Genomic DNA, 14,075 nt, shown 5'->3' on the forward strand with positions numbered 1-14,075 from the left:
CAGGCTAATGGGATATTTTTATTTTATTTTTGTCAACACAATAAGATGTATTATACAGTTAAGCTTGAGTGTCTTTATTCAACAATTTTCTGCATGAGGTCACCTTTCATACTTATCATAGATTTAACGCTGGATTAGCTTTGGAGAAACTTTACAAACGATTCAAAATTCCTGGTGTTGTAATAATTTCATCACCTGATCTCTTCGAGTCGATGTCGTCAATCGGGGGAATTCACGAGGTTGAAGTTATTAACGCTATCGTAACTTTATCGAAACATTAGAGAGAAAATTGAATATTTTTAGATCTCAGAGTGACTTTGAAGCAGGAGAATTTTCGAATCATAAGGATGTCTTGCTTTACTACGATTTTAAATTTGCGAATCAACGGTTTCCCTCAACATTCGTCGTTACAATGACGTTACTGACTTCAACGTGACGGAACTTTGTTATCGGCGATAGATGCTTCCGGCTTGGTATCCTTCTCGACCGCAGATGAAGCAGAATTATTTGCGTGGCGGCAAGTAGGACGAGTCAACGCAGTGGGGCGGCAAACAGTGGAAACGGCCGTTACGTTCAGACGCGTTGGACTCTTATCTTCACCGAATGGCCGACCAGGCAGGCCTTCGAGACTGCAACTCGGCGCATCCGCCGCTTACGCTCACCACTTCCCTGCGTCGAGAGCGAATATACCGATTTTTCCCTTTCCGATTTACGGAATTGATTATTCGATTGATGAATAGCGATCCGTGACGGTGGCACAGCTTTTTTATTTTCCCGATTAAATCTTGACAAACGAAATTTTTACGACACTCAATGCGACGTGGTCTCAGCTGGTCATGCGGTTTTATCGCTACTAATCGTCGTAAGACGTGGTACAGAAATTTCGCAGAGAAAGTGTCGCTTGTAACCGTCGCAAGATGCTGCAGCCAATCCTCTTCCGTCGGCCCACATCGCCCCGCAATTTAGGTCGGCATTACGGGCCGGTTGGTCGGGCCCCCATGGCACGAAAGGCACGGGAAGACCTGGTGAAAATCATTATCAACACCTGGTTACATCACTCGGTAGTTCTTGAACGTTTGCCAATTGGGAAATGAGCATCAATATTAGACGCGATTTGTTAACCATAATCGCAATCAAAATTAATGAGTATAGTAATTTAGTATCCTTTTGTTTGCTAATTATTTGCATTACCATCGCAGACTTTGACGCGTTACACGTGAGTTGTTTTTTGTGATTCTGCTCCTTTGATCGTGACAGTCTGCTTTAACTTGTACTATTTGAGCGATAATTCTGCCTAGATACTTGCTTTTATTTTCTGCCGTATATTTCATCATACCTCGTGTTTATTTTCTAGCATCTGCTATTACTTTTCCGTCTTTCTACTTACTTGTCCAACATTGCTATAGACATAATAAAGTATATCTATCTATTTGTCTGTCTTGATAAACGGTAATATTAACGAATTTTCATCGATTTTAAGACCAACATTTTATTCGGCATGACGACAGTTGCATTAAAATGAGTAAATTTCGACACTTACCATTCTTGACACTCGTCCATTCTTCCTTGTTAAAAAATCTGTGAATCCCAAGGTAAGGATCAGATGTGATCGGTTTCACTTTCATTATGTACTCCAGCGTCTTCCACGAGTCGATCACTGCCATGGTAGCGTCGTCTTGGATGCAGCGACTTCGAGCCTCGTCCCATGTCACCGCTTTCGTGTGATGCGACTTGTAGGCGAGACCGATATCCGGGAATGATATGTATCCCTCGGGCAACGAGAAACTGTTTTGCTTAGAAATAAGCGTATTCTGAACTGGAATAATTTAAACAATTGAGAGTGTTTCTTTAGCCGCAAGCAGCTGCTGTTTTTCGATCGACTATCTCCTCTCAATTTCTTACCAAAATTTACATTTTCGTTGGTAGAATTCGCGGCACACATTATCTGGCAGGCGAGCTGCATCGGCAACGAAACAAGGAGCGCTGCCATTTCTGGAGTTTATTCTCGAACCTCGCACTGACTGACTGACCGGACGTTTCCTCAGCGTTTACCCACGGATGGCGATCTGTCGATGCTTTATACGCGAGATGTTTCCCTCTTTTGCGGTTCGTATCTCATGCCGACCGATAACACGGCGGAAAAAGCTGAGTACCACTTGTACTCTTACCGAGTACTTGGTAAGCAAATTTCAAACATTTTACCATTCAAGCTGATTCTTCGAGTGAATTAGGTAGAGGCAACAGCGCTCTACCTTTCTCAGATATTGAAATTTTGCAATTTTGTTGAATAAAAACTATGCTTTGCATCGCCGAACTCGGTATACGTGATTCAGTGTGACAAAGATTCTTGATTTCGGAAATATGAAATGCCAGACTATTTATAGTTGTAATTCAACTTTCCACTTTTGAAATTGAATTTAATAAAAAAAAAAAAGAAAGAAATTTCACGCGGCAAATTGTTCTGAGTTTATGAGTCGGCCAATAAAATTCGAACGACTTGACGCACGCGAGTAAGATGTGCACTTTCCTCATGGACTCAAAGTAGAATTGATTCACGATCAAGATTGGAGGTACTGGGACTTCCAACACAGCACAATGTAACAAATGAGAAAATTGAAATAATTTCGTTACACGTTGGGGGCGGGGGCGGGGTTGACATTCCAAATTTGAAATGTCCCGATTTTTTTTGTGACAAAACTTGAAGTCTGCTATTAAACTATGCAGTCTGCTGTTAAAAAAACCATCTTCAATGTTTCCTTCACCGGATTTTTTTCAGTACGAATTACTTGAAGCTGTGGTGCAGTGTATTCACGAAATAACTTTGACACAAGGACGATGCATGGTACCCTTGACACACGTCAGACGATTACTAGAGAATCGATTGACGAACGAAATTCGTCAGGTAAAAATTAAAGAAACTATTGCATTACACTTGGCAAGATGGAATAATTCGGAGTCATTGATAAGGATAGAAAATTCCAACATTCGAAACAAAGGTGGATGTCGACTCGGGAAGTGTGGTCGGAAGTGTCGACTGATTACCGCGGCGTTCGGGTATTTCCCCGTAATTATTTGTCAGAATGACACACGACAAGTCCGAGGAGGAAATGCTCGTCTTATCAAGCGTCGACAGATCGCCATTCGTGAGTAGACGCAGAGGAAACCTCCAGTGAGTCGGTCAGTTCGAAATTTGAGATCAAACTCCAGAAATGGCTGGGGTCCTTGTTTCGTTGCCTGTGCAGCTCGCCTGCCAGCTAATGTGTTCCGCGAATTCAAGTAACGAAAACCTAACTTTTGGTAAGGAACGTTAAGAAAAAGTTGATCGACAAACAATAGTTCTCCGAGGCGAACGAAGTGATCTTATAGGTTTCATGGACTAAATTCTTCCAGTTCAAAATACACCGAGTTCTGAACAACTCCTCGCACTCCCCACGGGATACGTTGCCTTCCCGGATATCGGTGTGGCCTACAAGTCGTACAAAGCTGACAGGGTGACCTGGAACGAGGCTCGCAAGCTTTGTATGTTGGACGATGCTACCTTGGCAGTCATCCACTCGTCCAGGATGCACGATCACGTGATGTCTGTGAAGTCTTGGAGTAACTCTCCGCACCTTGGTCACCATAGATTGTTCGACAGAGGCGAATGGACGAATGTCAAGAACGGTAAAAGCAAGATTCATTCAAACCCTTTTCATACATCGACAAAGTGCCTCGAATTACCGTAAGAAAACGTTAAAAAGTTTTTCGAGGTACTACAATCGGTCGGGATTAATACTCTACCATTTTTTAATTAAACGACGTCGAAAGAGTGCCTGAAGGATGAAGTTACGTTTGTCATCAGGTCGTCCGATGTCGTTATTGCCATGGGCCCCCGCAGAACCAAATCAGGGTCCGACTTTTAACTGTGGGTCAATGTGGCACGACGGAAGAGGACTTGTCTCGATACCATGCGACGAGAAACGGTCATTCATTTGCGAAATTCCGATAACCAAAGATGGGCGCCAGATATCGCCGAATCCCTATTTAAGAATAAATCCACTCTCTTAAAAAAATAATTGTGGAATTCACTCTGATGAATAAGAATTGCGCGATCGTTAATCGGCGTTTGTCCATGGATTTGCGTAAAAAAAAAACATCTAAGATGTCGAAAAATTTATAATTAGCAAAAATAAGCCGCAATAAAAAACTCGTCGTCAATCTTGGCTGTGAAATCAGGAAAAAATTCTAAACACGACCTTCCCGCACGTACACGTCGTGAAGTCGAACCTCGATAGATATCGAAACGTGGCTCCATGAAAATATGAAAAAATTCTCCAAAATTTTGTGTGAGGTATAAAAATTTTTCAGTCTAGACCCAGAGTGAGCCGACGGTTGTTTCTCCTCTTTTTCTTGGCTTTTTAAAGAGGACAAATGGAAGAAAATAGAAGGAAGAGTCAGTTCTCAATACACTGACGATTCCTCAAACACTTTTGTATAAACAATCGAATTTCAGAGAATTTTTTCCGATTATTCTGAAGAGATTTTTATTCTTCAAAATGGATAATTTTTTTTTTCATCAAAAGATAAATTGTGGAATTATTATTATTATTTTCACTATTGAATTCTCCAATACGTGAAATATTAAATATGTAATCAAACTCGGGGAGGAATTTCTTAAATATCAAGCAAGCTAGAACTTACGATGAAATTAGGAATAATTCCAAGTTGTGTAAAGTCTGAGTATTATTTGAAACATTCCACGTGAAAACGTACACTTTAGAGGAAAAATTCATATCGGTATTTCCGAATTTAAAAAAAAATCGCAAGTATGCTGTCTTTGACTCGAGAGACTTCCCGTAATTAATTTCGAATTTAAGTTCCAGTGTTTTCGAAATTACACGGAATAGGAAATTTCGAAAATCCGTAGTTATTCATTGTACACGATTAAAATTATAATAAAGATGCATTTCAAAATATGTATATAAATTTTACTTACCTCGTAATCAAACACGTTTTTTCATCAGTGTAAATATTAAAAAGGATTTTGCACCATGATTTCAGACGATTCACAATTCGGAAAAAAATATCAGGTAATTCCTCGTTCAATAATCATTAGAAACTGAAATTTTCATAATGGAGGAACAATGCATTGTATAAAAAAAAAATGTAGAATCCGAAAATTTGCGGACAGCTTTTTGTCGTCGAAATTGATCTGTAAAGTATCAATATTCTGCTATCGTAAATGTGCTTCGCGATTCAAGAAGACTTATGAGTCACTTGAGAGTTTACTGTATTGTTAGGAGTATTCCTTCTCATTGATATAGTTATTAACAATGATTTTTTTTTTTTCCAAGCTTTCGGTTAGTTTATTGAAACAAGAAGGGCAGTTGCCCTTCTAACTAAACAACAAACTGGAATCGCTGATTCATGGAAGGACCAGAATACAAAATTTTCATAGACGCGAAAACTTTATGCGTAGAATTTAAAGATGTGGAAAATTAAAGTACAGAAATTTGAAAGAATAGCAAAATCGACAATCTGTATATGATTCGATATTATCGAGATGAATTCTGACGATTCTACACTTTGGTTTCCTATGTTCTGACCTTTCTAATCTTTTACTTCTTCATACTTCGACTTTTAAGATTATCAAATTCTATACATTAAGTTTTAGCTTTTTTAGAAATTCGATATCGTAGCCCTTCGATTTTCTGATCTTTCTATATTTCTACCCCGACTCGCAGTGGTTGGAAAACATAAACCTTTACCGATCGCAAGATGATTAGATTATCGATCAGGTACAACACAGCCACATATACCGTTCATTTTTATATGTATAATACGGTGTGTTTCACAGCACAGTTTCTGTAAATTGTATAAAAAGTTTAATTCACCTTTGAGAATATCTCTGCTTATTTTTCACTTCGACAGCTTTAGGCTTTCATAAATTTTGCTGCATCTGAGTTGAACGCATATTTCCTGCATGAAAGTCGCTACGTGGGATTCCTTGTCACGTTGTTTGCTCGTATCGAAAACAACCACAAGTGTCGTACGTGGATCTATGTTGTTCATTGCATAGGTGCAGAGCTCCTAATAAAAATTGAATTAAATTATTTCAGTACTAATCCGTTCAAAAAAATCGCTCGATGTGCTCGAATATTACCTTCAAACTTTTCGTATATATTATCTTGTCCATGCTCAAAAGATCTGCGTGTCGTTCCTTTATTGCTTTGGTAATGCTGTTCCAATGCAGACAAGGCATTTGCATGTAGACCTGCAATAAAATTTTTCCAGAAACTATCGATTTTTCACCTTGTTTTTGTCTCGCTCTTATTTGTTCGAACTAATAGAACGAAAAATACTTTTCTTTTGCTAATAATTTTACAAGTTCACCGACGAATACTTACACTCGGACAGCTGACCATGATGGAAAATTCTTCGGATGTATCGACTTCTCGCTTAGGGTGCGTGTATCCTGGACCAGGGCTGTCTACCCCTGTGGCGTGAAAGACTATCAGGACAGCGATGAGATCATATTTTCTTTGGAATGTTTGCATTCTGAAATTTAAAGTATAAATGATTGAAACTATTACGATTCTTGTGGAATTCCGAAAACTGTGTACAGCTTTTGCACTCACTTGTGATAATAGTCGCAGCTCTGTTTGCTCATGATGCTTCTCATTTCACCGGTACTAGCCTGCTGACTGAGCGTAGCGTGAAAATAAAGAGAGCATTTAGCCAGTATACCGTTCTTTAGTTTTACAAGCCATTGATATAACGCCGGCTGTGGATTAGTTTTCAGAAAAGTTGTCCCGAATCCCAACTTCCACGACTGCAAAAGAACCAGAGCCATGAAAAGTTTTCAAAAATTTTAGAGACTGAAAGTGTTTTGCTAGTACAGCAACTCGCCGACCTCTTTACTCTGCAAAGTTCTTTCCCACGCGGACATTCGAGTTTGGGCGCCGTACAGAGCCATAAGTGCCGGCAAAAACCTCCAGTTTTGAATTTCAACTTGTGCGTTGAGTAGCTCGACTAGTATTTCACACTCCAGACTGCGGAGAAAACATGTATATGCATTTTGCTTTTCAACCTGAGACAGAGATATCTTTATGCGTACGTCAGCGCGGTCTTGATAGCGATGAACGCCAAGTGCGAACAAGAAAGTGAATGCGCGTCCACAATTCCGGTTATAACCTGGAGCAGTTCTTGATATTTGACGCTCCTGCTCGTTCCCATGCTGTACATCTTCTCGTAGCTTTAAAACACAGTTAAATGTTTGTAAGGGATAAAGTTAAGCGGCGTAACGTTTTCTCTTTCATCACTTACAAATCTATCAGCTGCATTCTCGCCGTAAGAAATTGGCAGAGCTGACCCGAGACCTCTGCAACGGTTGCTCCGATTGCATTGAATCCTCGACTCGCATCTTCCACCCTCTTAAGATCTGATCTGGACGACTCGTATATTGTGCGCAAGGAATTCTACGCAATGTGAATAAAAATGACGAAGCTTAATTTTAAATTCACGAATATCCTATCCAGTCCAGCTTAAAAGTCCCTGAATAGTGTATTCTTGATAAATACGTACATCCTTTCTCAGGAAGCCTTTATTCTTAGTATGCAGAAAGCCCAAGTCCGCGTAAGATCGCTCTGCGACTGCGATCTGTGGCAGATCTGTAAGCAGCAATCCCCAAGGACCTGTTTGCATGGTGCGACATAATTCCTTCTCCTTTTCCTGTAACGAGTAAAAACAAAGTTGCTTTTAGGAACCGGACATGCTTTTTGAACCGCGTATCGTCTTGATCATTCATGCATAGCTGGCACGTTTCTGGTTTCTTTTTTCGACAGTAATTGGCAAAGTAAAGAGGCTGCGAAAGTAGAGAAAATATTCTTACCACAGATTCTTTAGCCTTGTCAACACAGAGCTGTGATACTTGGGTAAAAAAATTACTGAGAAACTCCTCTTCGTGGTCCATTTTTTACTCTCAGATTATTCCAACGATACTATCAATTCATAAGACTCCTAGTTATTGCCAGATTTGAATCCCTAGCGAATGATAACATTGCGTGATCTTTTACGAATGAACCTAACCTAACCTAATGTAGCCTAACATAACCTAACTCAATGAATTACAACACAATCGAAATGAAACTTCGATTGTGGCAGCCTCTGTTGTAGGTAATGAAGTCATCTGACTTACCGAATGATTTTTCAACAGGATTCTTAGTAAAGCCACGGTGTAGGTAAAGCAAATGCCTTGATCATACCGGCAAGTGAAGGCGCGCTTCAAATTTGGGATTCGAATCAACTAAAGCAAAAAGAAAAGAGTCAATTTAACGCGGTTTCGCTTGTTGAAAATTCGAAAACTGCAAAATATGATACAAGAAACAGGCGTGGCATGTTTTTTTGTCCAGTTCTTTCCTTCTACGATCTGGGTATAATACAAAAAACGAACCTGTCTCATGATAAAATTACCAAGTTGTGTATGATTTTGAAATTCTGAAAGTTTTATTCGAGAGATTACGCAAACGAATAATAAAAGAAAAAAAAAAAATTAAATAAAATAAAAGAAACTCTATTAAATGAGGACAAAGAAAAAAATTAATTACAAATATGCAAAATTTCTTCGCTAATAAGATGGAAGATTAATAGAACCGGTTTATTAATACGATAGTATTAACATTTATCAACGAGTTCAGGGGAAATGGTTATGGTTATATATTTATATGACACAGAGATCGATTTAATTGGATTGGCAGAAGTTTAAATTAGTATCGATATTAGCATATATGCCACATCACGTGTCTTTATCCATCTGTACAAGAAGCCGTTGAACTCGCCTCGCCAAGAAGCAGCCATGGCTATGAACCCTTTGACCACGACCTAAATTTCCATTTCGCATTCATTAAAACAGTGTCAGCGAAACCCTGAGGCATTCCGTTAACGCATAACGATTAATATTAAATCTTAAGTCTTGAATTACCTTGGAGCTTTCAATATGAAAAGAATAAAAAAAATCATTGTAACAACCATACACGAATCTGCCATGAAAAGGCTTCAGCAGATGCGTTAATGAACGTGAAAAAAGATAATACCTAAAACAGGCCTTACGAAATGATTGCAATTATTGCACATTGACAACACAAACGTATACATATATGTTTATTTTTCTTCTCACGTCTCAAAAACTGTACAAAAACATGTCGTGTGCAATGTGCGTATACAAACCACGTATGTGCATCGGTATGATCGTAATATCGCAATTAAACCGGTGATGGTGATCGTGTTTATGCCCCTTGTTGTCGCGTTACGTAACAACGGTACGGGCATCGTATTTCTGTTTTCATATACCATTATAATGTTTCCATCCATATCGATTGCTGCAATCACATCGTCGAGTCGTTTACAACGTGGAGAACGCTATCCCTCAGAATACCATATTCCCTCAGAGACACACCGAGGTGTTCCAACCTCTTGGGCGCGTACCTGACGACATTATCCGCAAAAATTGTTGAACTCTATTTTTTATTGCGCAGGCCAGACTGACAAGGAAGGTATCCCAGGTCGATCTTTCTGATTGATTTCTCTTGTCATACGTTACAATAGACTAAAAACTAAATGAATAGCTTCAGCAATATTATGTCCTTGTGGGTAAAACTGCCAAATCGCCCGTTGACATGCCTTACTTTGGAGGGTTGTTTCACCCCGTAAAGTGTTTATTGGCAGATAAAAAAAAACACGTGTCACTTATTTTTTAGTCTACTATATCACATTACAAAAGAAATCAAATCGGAGAGATCGATCTGGGATACCTTCCTTGTGACCACAAGATTTCTTTCCTTCTCCAATTTATCTAGAAACGGCTGTTTCTCACCCGCTAACGACGACTTTGTATCCTTGCATTCGAGTCTTGGTGTGACAAGTGTCAAGGAGTTTGTAAAGCCTAGCGACAGTATCGTCGGGGCATAGATGGACAAGGTAGAAGGTACTTCCGTTCAAAGACCTGATCTTCAGTCTCATCTCGTCGGGTTTTCCCGTCGGTTCGTTCACCTGATGGAGCACCGGGGCCTGCGAGATATACGAAGCAAGGTGAACAGCAAATTCAGCCATTTCTCAGACTGACTAACGACTTTACCACACTATTCCTCTCCAGTGTCGCTGATTTGGTGGCCCGAGGTTTCCTGACGACGTTGCTGAGGCTCGCGTAATCGGACACCTTCGGCGTTACCGCGTTATGACTACCGGACGGGGCCCTGAGGTTCGATAACGAGGAAAGCCTCGCTCGTTTCCCAGGCAAACTTGCCGATCTTGAACGCGACCTTCCGTCATAGCTACGAGAGCTCTCGAGGCGACTGGAGGATGGAAGAATGAAAGGAACCGCCTAATGAATCACTTTGAATCACAATCGGATAAACTACCTCGGTGACATCCGGTCTGAGGATCGGTCTGTTGAACTGTGATGACTGGTTCTGCTTCCGCTGGTGAGCCTCGGTGACCGGAAGCCAAAACGGTTCTCCAGTTTGAGCGCTCTTTCTCGCAGCGAAATGTGGTACTCGGCGTCTTTTGTCGCCATGTCACGCTTCTGCAGATCATTATTTAAATGTCTCTTTATGAAAAATCTTTAAAAAATCGCTTTTCTTGGTCTCCTGACTGGGTATAACCCCTTGAGAACACCGTCAGACGCTCATTGTGAGAAGCAGAAGATACCTTTTCACTTCGCGAGCTCAGTCCAAGCTCAGCGTTTATGTGAGACTGAATATGAGAGTCGGAACAGTTGTTGTTATGGGAGGCTAGAATTTGGGACCTCAGCTGCAATATGTCCGGTGGTGATGGTGGTTCGGTGAAACTCTTGGACTTCAATGATCTGCAACCACGATAAATACCCGCGAAAAATGACGTGAACTCGTTTGTTATTTTATATTTACAACCATCGACTACTATCGCCTACTTTGCGTTCACGGTGAAAAGTGGTGGAACGCTTGGTTTCAGGCTGCAGCAATTCTGCCGCTGGATTCTTCCGATCGGCGCTGCACCCTGTTTGAGGGCCATTCCACTTCCCCCGGGATGGAATTTTCCCAGCCGATGCCCGTGGCCCGGAAACCCGCATCCCATACCCTGGAAGGTTTCCGTTCTATGGTCTTCGACCTGCAGGGGATTCCTTGGTGGTTTAAATCGGCGATTTCTCGACATAAGCAAATGGACCTTTCACCTTGAACGGAACTCCGTTTGGATAGGCCTGCTGAAGTTCGGAGGGAAAGTAACCGTCGAGAATGTCGCGGATGAATGAAGTAGTCGTGACGTCTTCGTACGGTCTTAAAACCCCGTTTTGCACGACGAGACCGTTCTTGTAAAACTTGAGTGACATGCAGGAGGACGTCTTTGGAAAAGCATACACTTGGTTCAATGGATGAAGAAACGGAAGTGGACGCGATGGTATTTACCTTGAACGATGCTCGACTTCCACCTTTTTCTCGCTGCACGTGAACCTCCCCTTTACCCGCGGCCAAGTTCAACTCTTCGATGTTTGCCATCAGCTGGTGGTAGCAGGTGTCCAAGTAGTTTCTGAACCATAAAAGAGCCGATCAGTCACTTTAAAGGGTTACATATACTTGGGCAGGTCAAGGAATTCCATTTTTTTAAAAGATGCTCATTCGAAAGTACCATCCTTTGAATATCTACCCTGGAAATTTTGTAAGGGAATTTGCTGTAATCGCGAAGTTGTAGGGTTTTGTAAACGACCAGGTCAGCAGCGACAAGGGCATAAAAAAAGGAAGAATGAGGTTGAGACAATACAGATAAAATGTCAGACTTTAAAAGAGACATAACACTTGTTTCATAAACTTAATTTTTATAAGCGAAAAAAATTCTCAAACATAACCCTTCGATCAGACGACCAGGATGTAGATCACTCACTTCGATTTCGCCCCGGGGGAATCGGAACCGCCCTCCGAATCGCCGATCCACACCAAACCGTAGTCGGCGAGGAACTTCTGCAAGGATAAGACGGTGTAATCCTTGGAATGTTACCGAGTGTCAGTATCTGTTTGCGAACCTCCATTTCGTAGATCTTGTGCTCCAGCATGAGGCACCGTCTGTAAAGGTACTCGGAGTCTTCGACCTGCTTCTGTTCTCGCTGCAACTCCTTCCTATGGACGGATTCCTGGTGCTTGAACTTAGCTTCCCATTCCCTGACCTTGCGGACGACGAAGAGGTTTCGAAATTCGAATTCAACACTGTACGAGTCCAACGAACAACACCGTCACACGTTATGTATGTTGTATCATACCTTGCGCTTCAGACGGCCGACTTCTTGGTCCTTCTCTTTCAGCTGCTCGTCGGCCTTTGACATCAACAGATGCATCTTCTGCATTTGACTTTCCGCCAGGTACAACTGCTTGCCGATCATACCGACCAGGGCGCTTTCTGGTTAAGACAGAAGTAGATGATTCGGACATGATTGTTTCTTAAGGGGACTATGGAGGTTCGAGATTTTCATACTTTGCGTCATTTTGATGGTTTATAACAATGGTACAAATGAATATAACACCTTTTGACGTGTGAGCTGGTCATATCCATTTCTACCATTGTTATGGACAGTCAAAGTCAAGCACAGTTTCAAAATCTCGAACCTTCACAATCCCCTTAACCAGCCCTCCAAGAAGACTTTACAACACTCATTAACAAGTCCAATCCATTCACCAGCACAGCAATCATCACTGCAGCCGGTAAACCATGGAACACGAAGCGAGTGAACGCAGTGAACGGTGCAAATTGATAAACTGGGTCGGAGTGAACGTAAAGACGTAATATCATTAATGCAAGTCTAGAGTCCACACAACTTTTTACCTCTTTCCATTTTACGATTATTTATAGACTGCGAGGATGAATTCACGTTCACCGGCTGTTTTTTCGAATTGAAATCAGAGGCTGACAACCTGGACCTTATATTTGATATCAACGAGCCAACCTCGTCCTCGCTTATCGTATCGTTCGACTTCCTAGCTGGTTTCATGGGATTCGAAGAGGCCTTCGACTTGAGCAGAAAATGAGGGTGGTAATCAGGTAATCCATTTTTATTCACGTCTTGAACATCATCGGGATCCTCGACGTAAGACGACGTCGATGTCACCTTGTTGAGCCTGATGGACAGCAACGTGAGTTTGTTGGTTACCCAAAAACTGTCGGCACTATCTGCGAGTGTAGATAAATACTTGTTGACGCTGTTACGACGAGTTACGGGGACGGGATGTTTGGGCAGTTTTTTGCGATGTGGTGACGGGAGGTTCTGATGGCTCATGGTGTGGGCGAGGTGGATACCGTTGACGAGGCAGCCTGACCACAACATTTATGACGTTCAGACAAATTGGCTTCCTTCTTTTTTTTCCTGTTTTTAAACCTTCGCGACATTTATGTGTTACGTGTTATCCATGTATATTTATTACACGGAGTTACGGATAATGGACATAAGTGCAACTGATGGACTGACTGGTACAGGTTGTAGGGCCGAAACTGTTGACGGGAAACAAATTCGAGCCGTTAAACCGGCGGCGATGGTTGCTTCCTTCAGACCGGTTATAATAATCAGTCGTGAAATTAAACTCAGTCATTTTTTGTCCAATATATCGTCAAGGCCAACTCCAGGAAATGACGTGTGGAAGATAGTCTAAAGCACAATAAAGTCATGCATGGTCGATAAGGTCATGGACGGGGCACGTGGCCGGATGAATCGTATGTAAAACGTACGTGATACGACTTTGTCGGATCTTGACGATGCATGAACCGACGACGCGACGTATCGATCTTATAACAAAGGAAAAGAAGTTATGAAATTGGAATGTTGTTGTATGACAGAGGAACGGAATAATGATTCAAGATTGCTGTGATATGATTGCGATTCTTATGCAATAATTATAACATCGACGATCCACAGATCGTGTTTCTTCATTTTTCTTTCTGCTAAGAACTACTTGCAAATATAATTGCGGGTTCGAGAATTCTCGATGCAATTATTGCTCTATCGGAAGATTACGGTAGGAATTATCGAAGAATATGGCGATTTTTAACAGAAATCGTTTCGTCGATATTACGGAAATGATAGT

General features: G+C 41.3%; 4 protein-coding genes across 4 annotated transcripts; 1 reads left to right on the forward strand and 3 right to left on the reverse strand.

The window, feature by feature from the left end:
- Positions 1 to 834: 834 nt before the first annotated feature.
- LOC124414493 lies at positions 835 to 2,091 on the reverse strand. Its single transcript, XM_046895440.1, has 3 exons — positions 1,903 to 2,091; positions 1,541 to 1,816; positions 835 to 1,022 (listed from the first exon to the last, which is right to left on the reverse strand). Exons 1-3 carry the CDS (start codon positions 1,988 to 1,990, stop codon positions 835 to 837), a joined length of 552 nt encoding a protein of 183 aa, XP_046751396.1. The 5' UTR covers positions 1,991 to 2,091.
- Positions 2,092 to 3,080: 989 nt separating this feature from the next.
- On the forward strand, positions 3,081 to 4,047 carry LOC124414494 (hemolymph lipopolysaccharide-binding protein). The gene is made up of 4 exons (XM_046895441.1): positions 3,081 to 3,143; positions 3,243 to 3,297; positions 3,391 to 3,663; positions 3,842 to 4,047. The coding sequence occupies exons 1-4, from the start codon at positions 3,081 to 3,083 to the stop codon at positions 4,045 to 4,047; spliced, it is 597 nt and encodes a 198-aa protein (XP_046751397.1).
- A 1,704-nt stretch (positions 4,048 to 5,751) lies between these two features.
- On the reverse strand, positions 5,752 to 8,078 carry LOC124414811 (KICSTOR subunit 2-like). The gene is made up of 9 exons (XM_046895891.1): positions 7,871 to 8,078; positions 7,564 to 7,710; positions 7,306 to 7,457; positions 7,097 to 7,234; positions 6,893 to 7,031; positions 6,618 to 6,811; positions 6,387 to 6,537; positions 6,143 to 6,253; positions 5,752 to 6,069 (listed from the first exon to the last, which is right to left on the reverse strand). Exons 1-9 carry the CDS (start codon positions 7,949 to 7,951, stop codon positions 5,899 to 5,901), a joined length of 1,284 nt encoding a protein of 427 aa, XP_046751847.1. The 5' UTR covers positions 7,952 to 8,078; the 3' UTR covers positions 5,752 to 5,898.
- Positions 8,079 to 9,239: 1,161 nt separating this feature from the next.
- On the reverse strand, positions 9,240 to 12,473 carry LOC124414596. The gene is made up of 11 exons (XM_046895572.1): positions 12,263 to 12,473; positions 12,029 to 12,169; positions 11,890 to 11,966; positions 11,418 to 11,538; positions 11,186 to 11,353; positions 10,925 to 11,121; positions 10,684 to 10,840; positions 10,395 to 10,558; positions 10,112 to 10,328; positions 9,851 to 10,044; positions 9,240 to 9,462 (listed from the first exon to the last, which is right to left on the reverse strand). The coding sequence occupies exons 1-11, from the start codon at positions 12,380 to 12,382 to the stop codon at positions 9,363 to 9,365; spliced, it is 1,656 nt and encodes a 551-aa protein (XP_046751528.1). The 5' UTR covers positions 12,383 to 12,473; the 3' UTR covers positions 9,240 to 9,362.
- Between the last annotated feature and the right edge of the window lie 1,602 nt (positions 12,474 to 14,075).

The sequence above is a fragment of the Diprion similis genome, chromosome 14 (genome assembly GCF_021155765.1).
Source record: "Diprion similis isolate iyDipSimi1 chromosome 14, iyDipSimi1.1, whole genome shotgun sequence".
Lineage (NCBI taxonomy): Eukaryota > Metazoa > Arthropoda > Insecta > Hymenoptera > Diprionidae > Diprion > Diprion similis.

What these genes read in the sequence shown, in the direction of transcription:
- LOC124414493 (XM_046895440.1), bottom strand. Translation starts at nt 1,990, where the DNA reads ATGGCAGCGCTCCTTGTTTCGTTGCCGATGCAGCTCGCCTGCCAGATA. An exon ending in CAACGAAAATGTAAATTTTG is followed by an intron (nt 1,817 to 1,902) that starts GTAAGAAATTGA and finishes AAATTATTCCAG; the next exon opens with TTCAGAATACGCTTATTTCT. An exon ending in ATGGACGAGTGTCAAGAATG is followed by an intron (nt 1,023 to 1,540) that starts GTAAGTGTCGAA and finishes GATTTTCACCAG; the next exon opens with GTCTTCCCGTGCCTTTCGTG.
- LOC124414494 (XM_046895441.1), top strand. Translation starts at nt 3,081, where the DNA reads ATGACACACGACAAGTCCGAGGAGGAAATGCTCGTCTTATCAAGCGTC. An exon ending in GCGTCGACAGATCGCCATTC is followed by an intron (nt 3,144 to 3,242) that starts GTGAGTAGACGC and finishes TTGCCTGTGCAG; the next exon opens with CTCGCCTGCCAGCTAATGTG. An exon ending in TAACGAAAACCTAACTTTTG is followed by an intron (nt 3,298 to 3,390) that starts GTAAGGAACGTT and finishes AAATTCTTCCAG; the next exon opens with TTCAAAATACACCGAGTTCT.
- LOC124414811 (XM_046895891.1), bottom strand. Translation starts at nt 7,951, where the DNA reads ATGGACCACGAAGAGGAGTTTCTCAGTAATTTTTTTACCCAAGTATCA. An exon ending in ACAAGGCTAAAGAATCTGTG is followed by an intron (nt 7,711 to 7,870) that starts GTAAGAATATTT and finishes TACTCGTTACAG; the next exon opens with GAAAAGGAGAAGGAATTATG. An exon ending in AAGGCTTCCTGAGAAAGGAT is followed by an intron (nt 7,458 to 7,563) that starts GTACGTATTTAT and finishes CACATTGCGTAG; the next exon opens with AATTCCTTGCGCACAATATA.
- LOC124414596 (XM_046895572.1), bottom strand. Translation starts at nt 12,382, where the DNA reads ATGATCGGCAAGCAGTTGTACCTGGCGGAAAGTCAAATGCAGAAGATG. An exon ending in TCAGACCGGATGTCACCGAG is followed by an intron (nt 10,329 to 10,394) that starts GTAGTTTATCCG and finishes TCCATCCTCCAG; the next exon opens with TCGCCTCGAGAGCTCTCGTA. An exon ending in TACAAAGTCGTCGTTAGCGG is followed by an intron (nt 9,463 to 9,850) that starts GTGAGAAACAGC and finishes TAATGTCGTCAG; the next exon opens with GTACGCGCCCAAGAGGTTGG.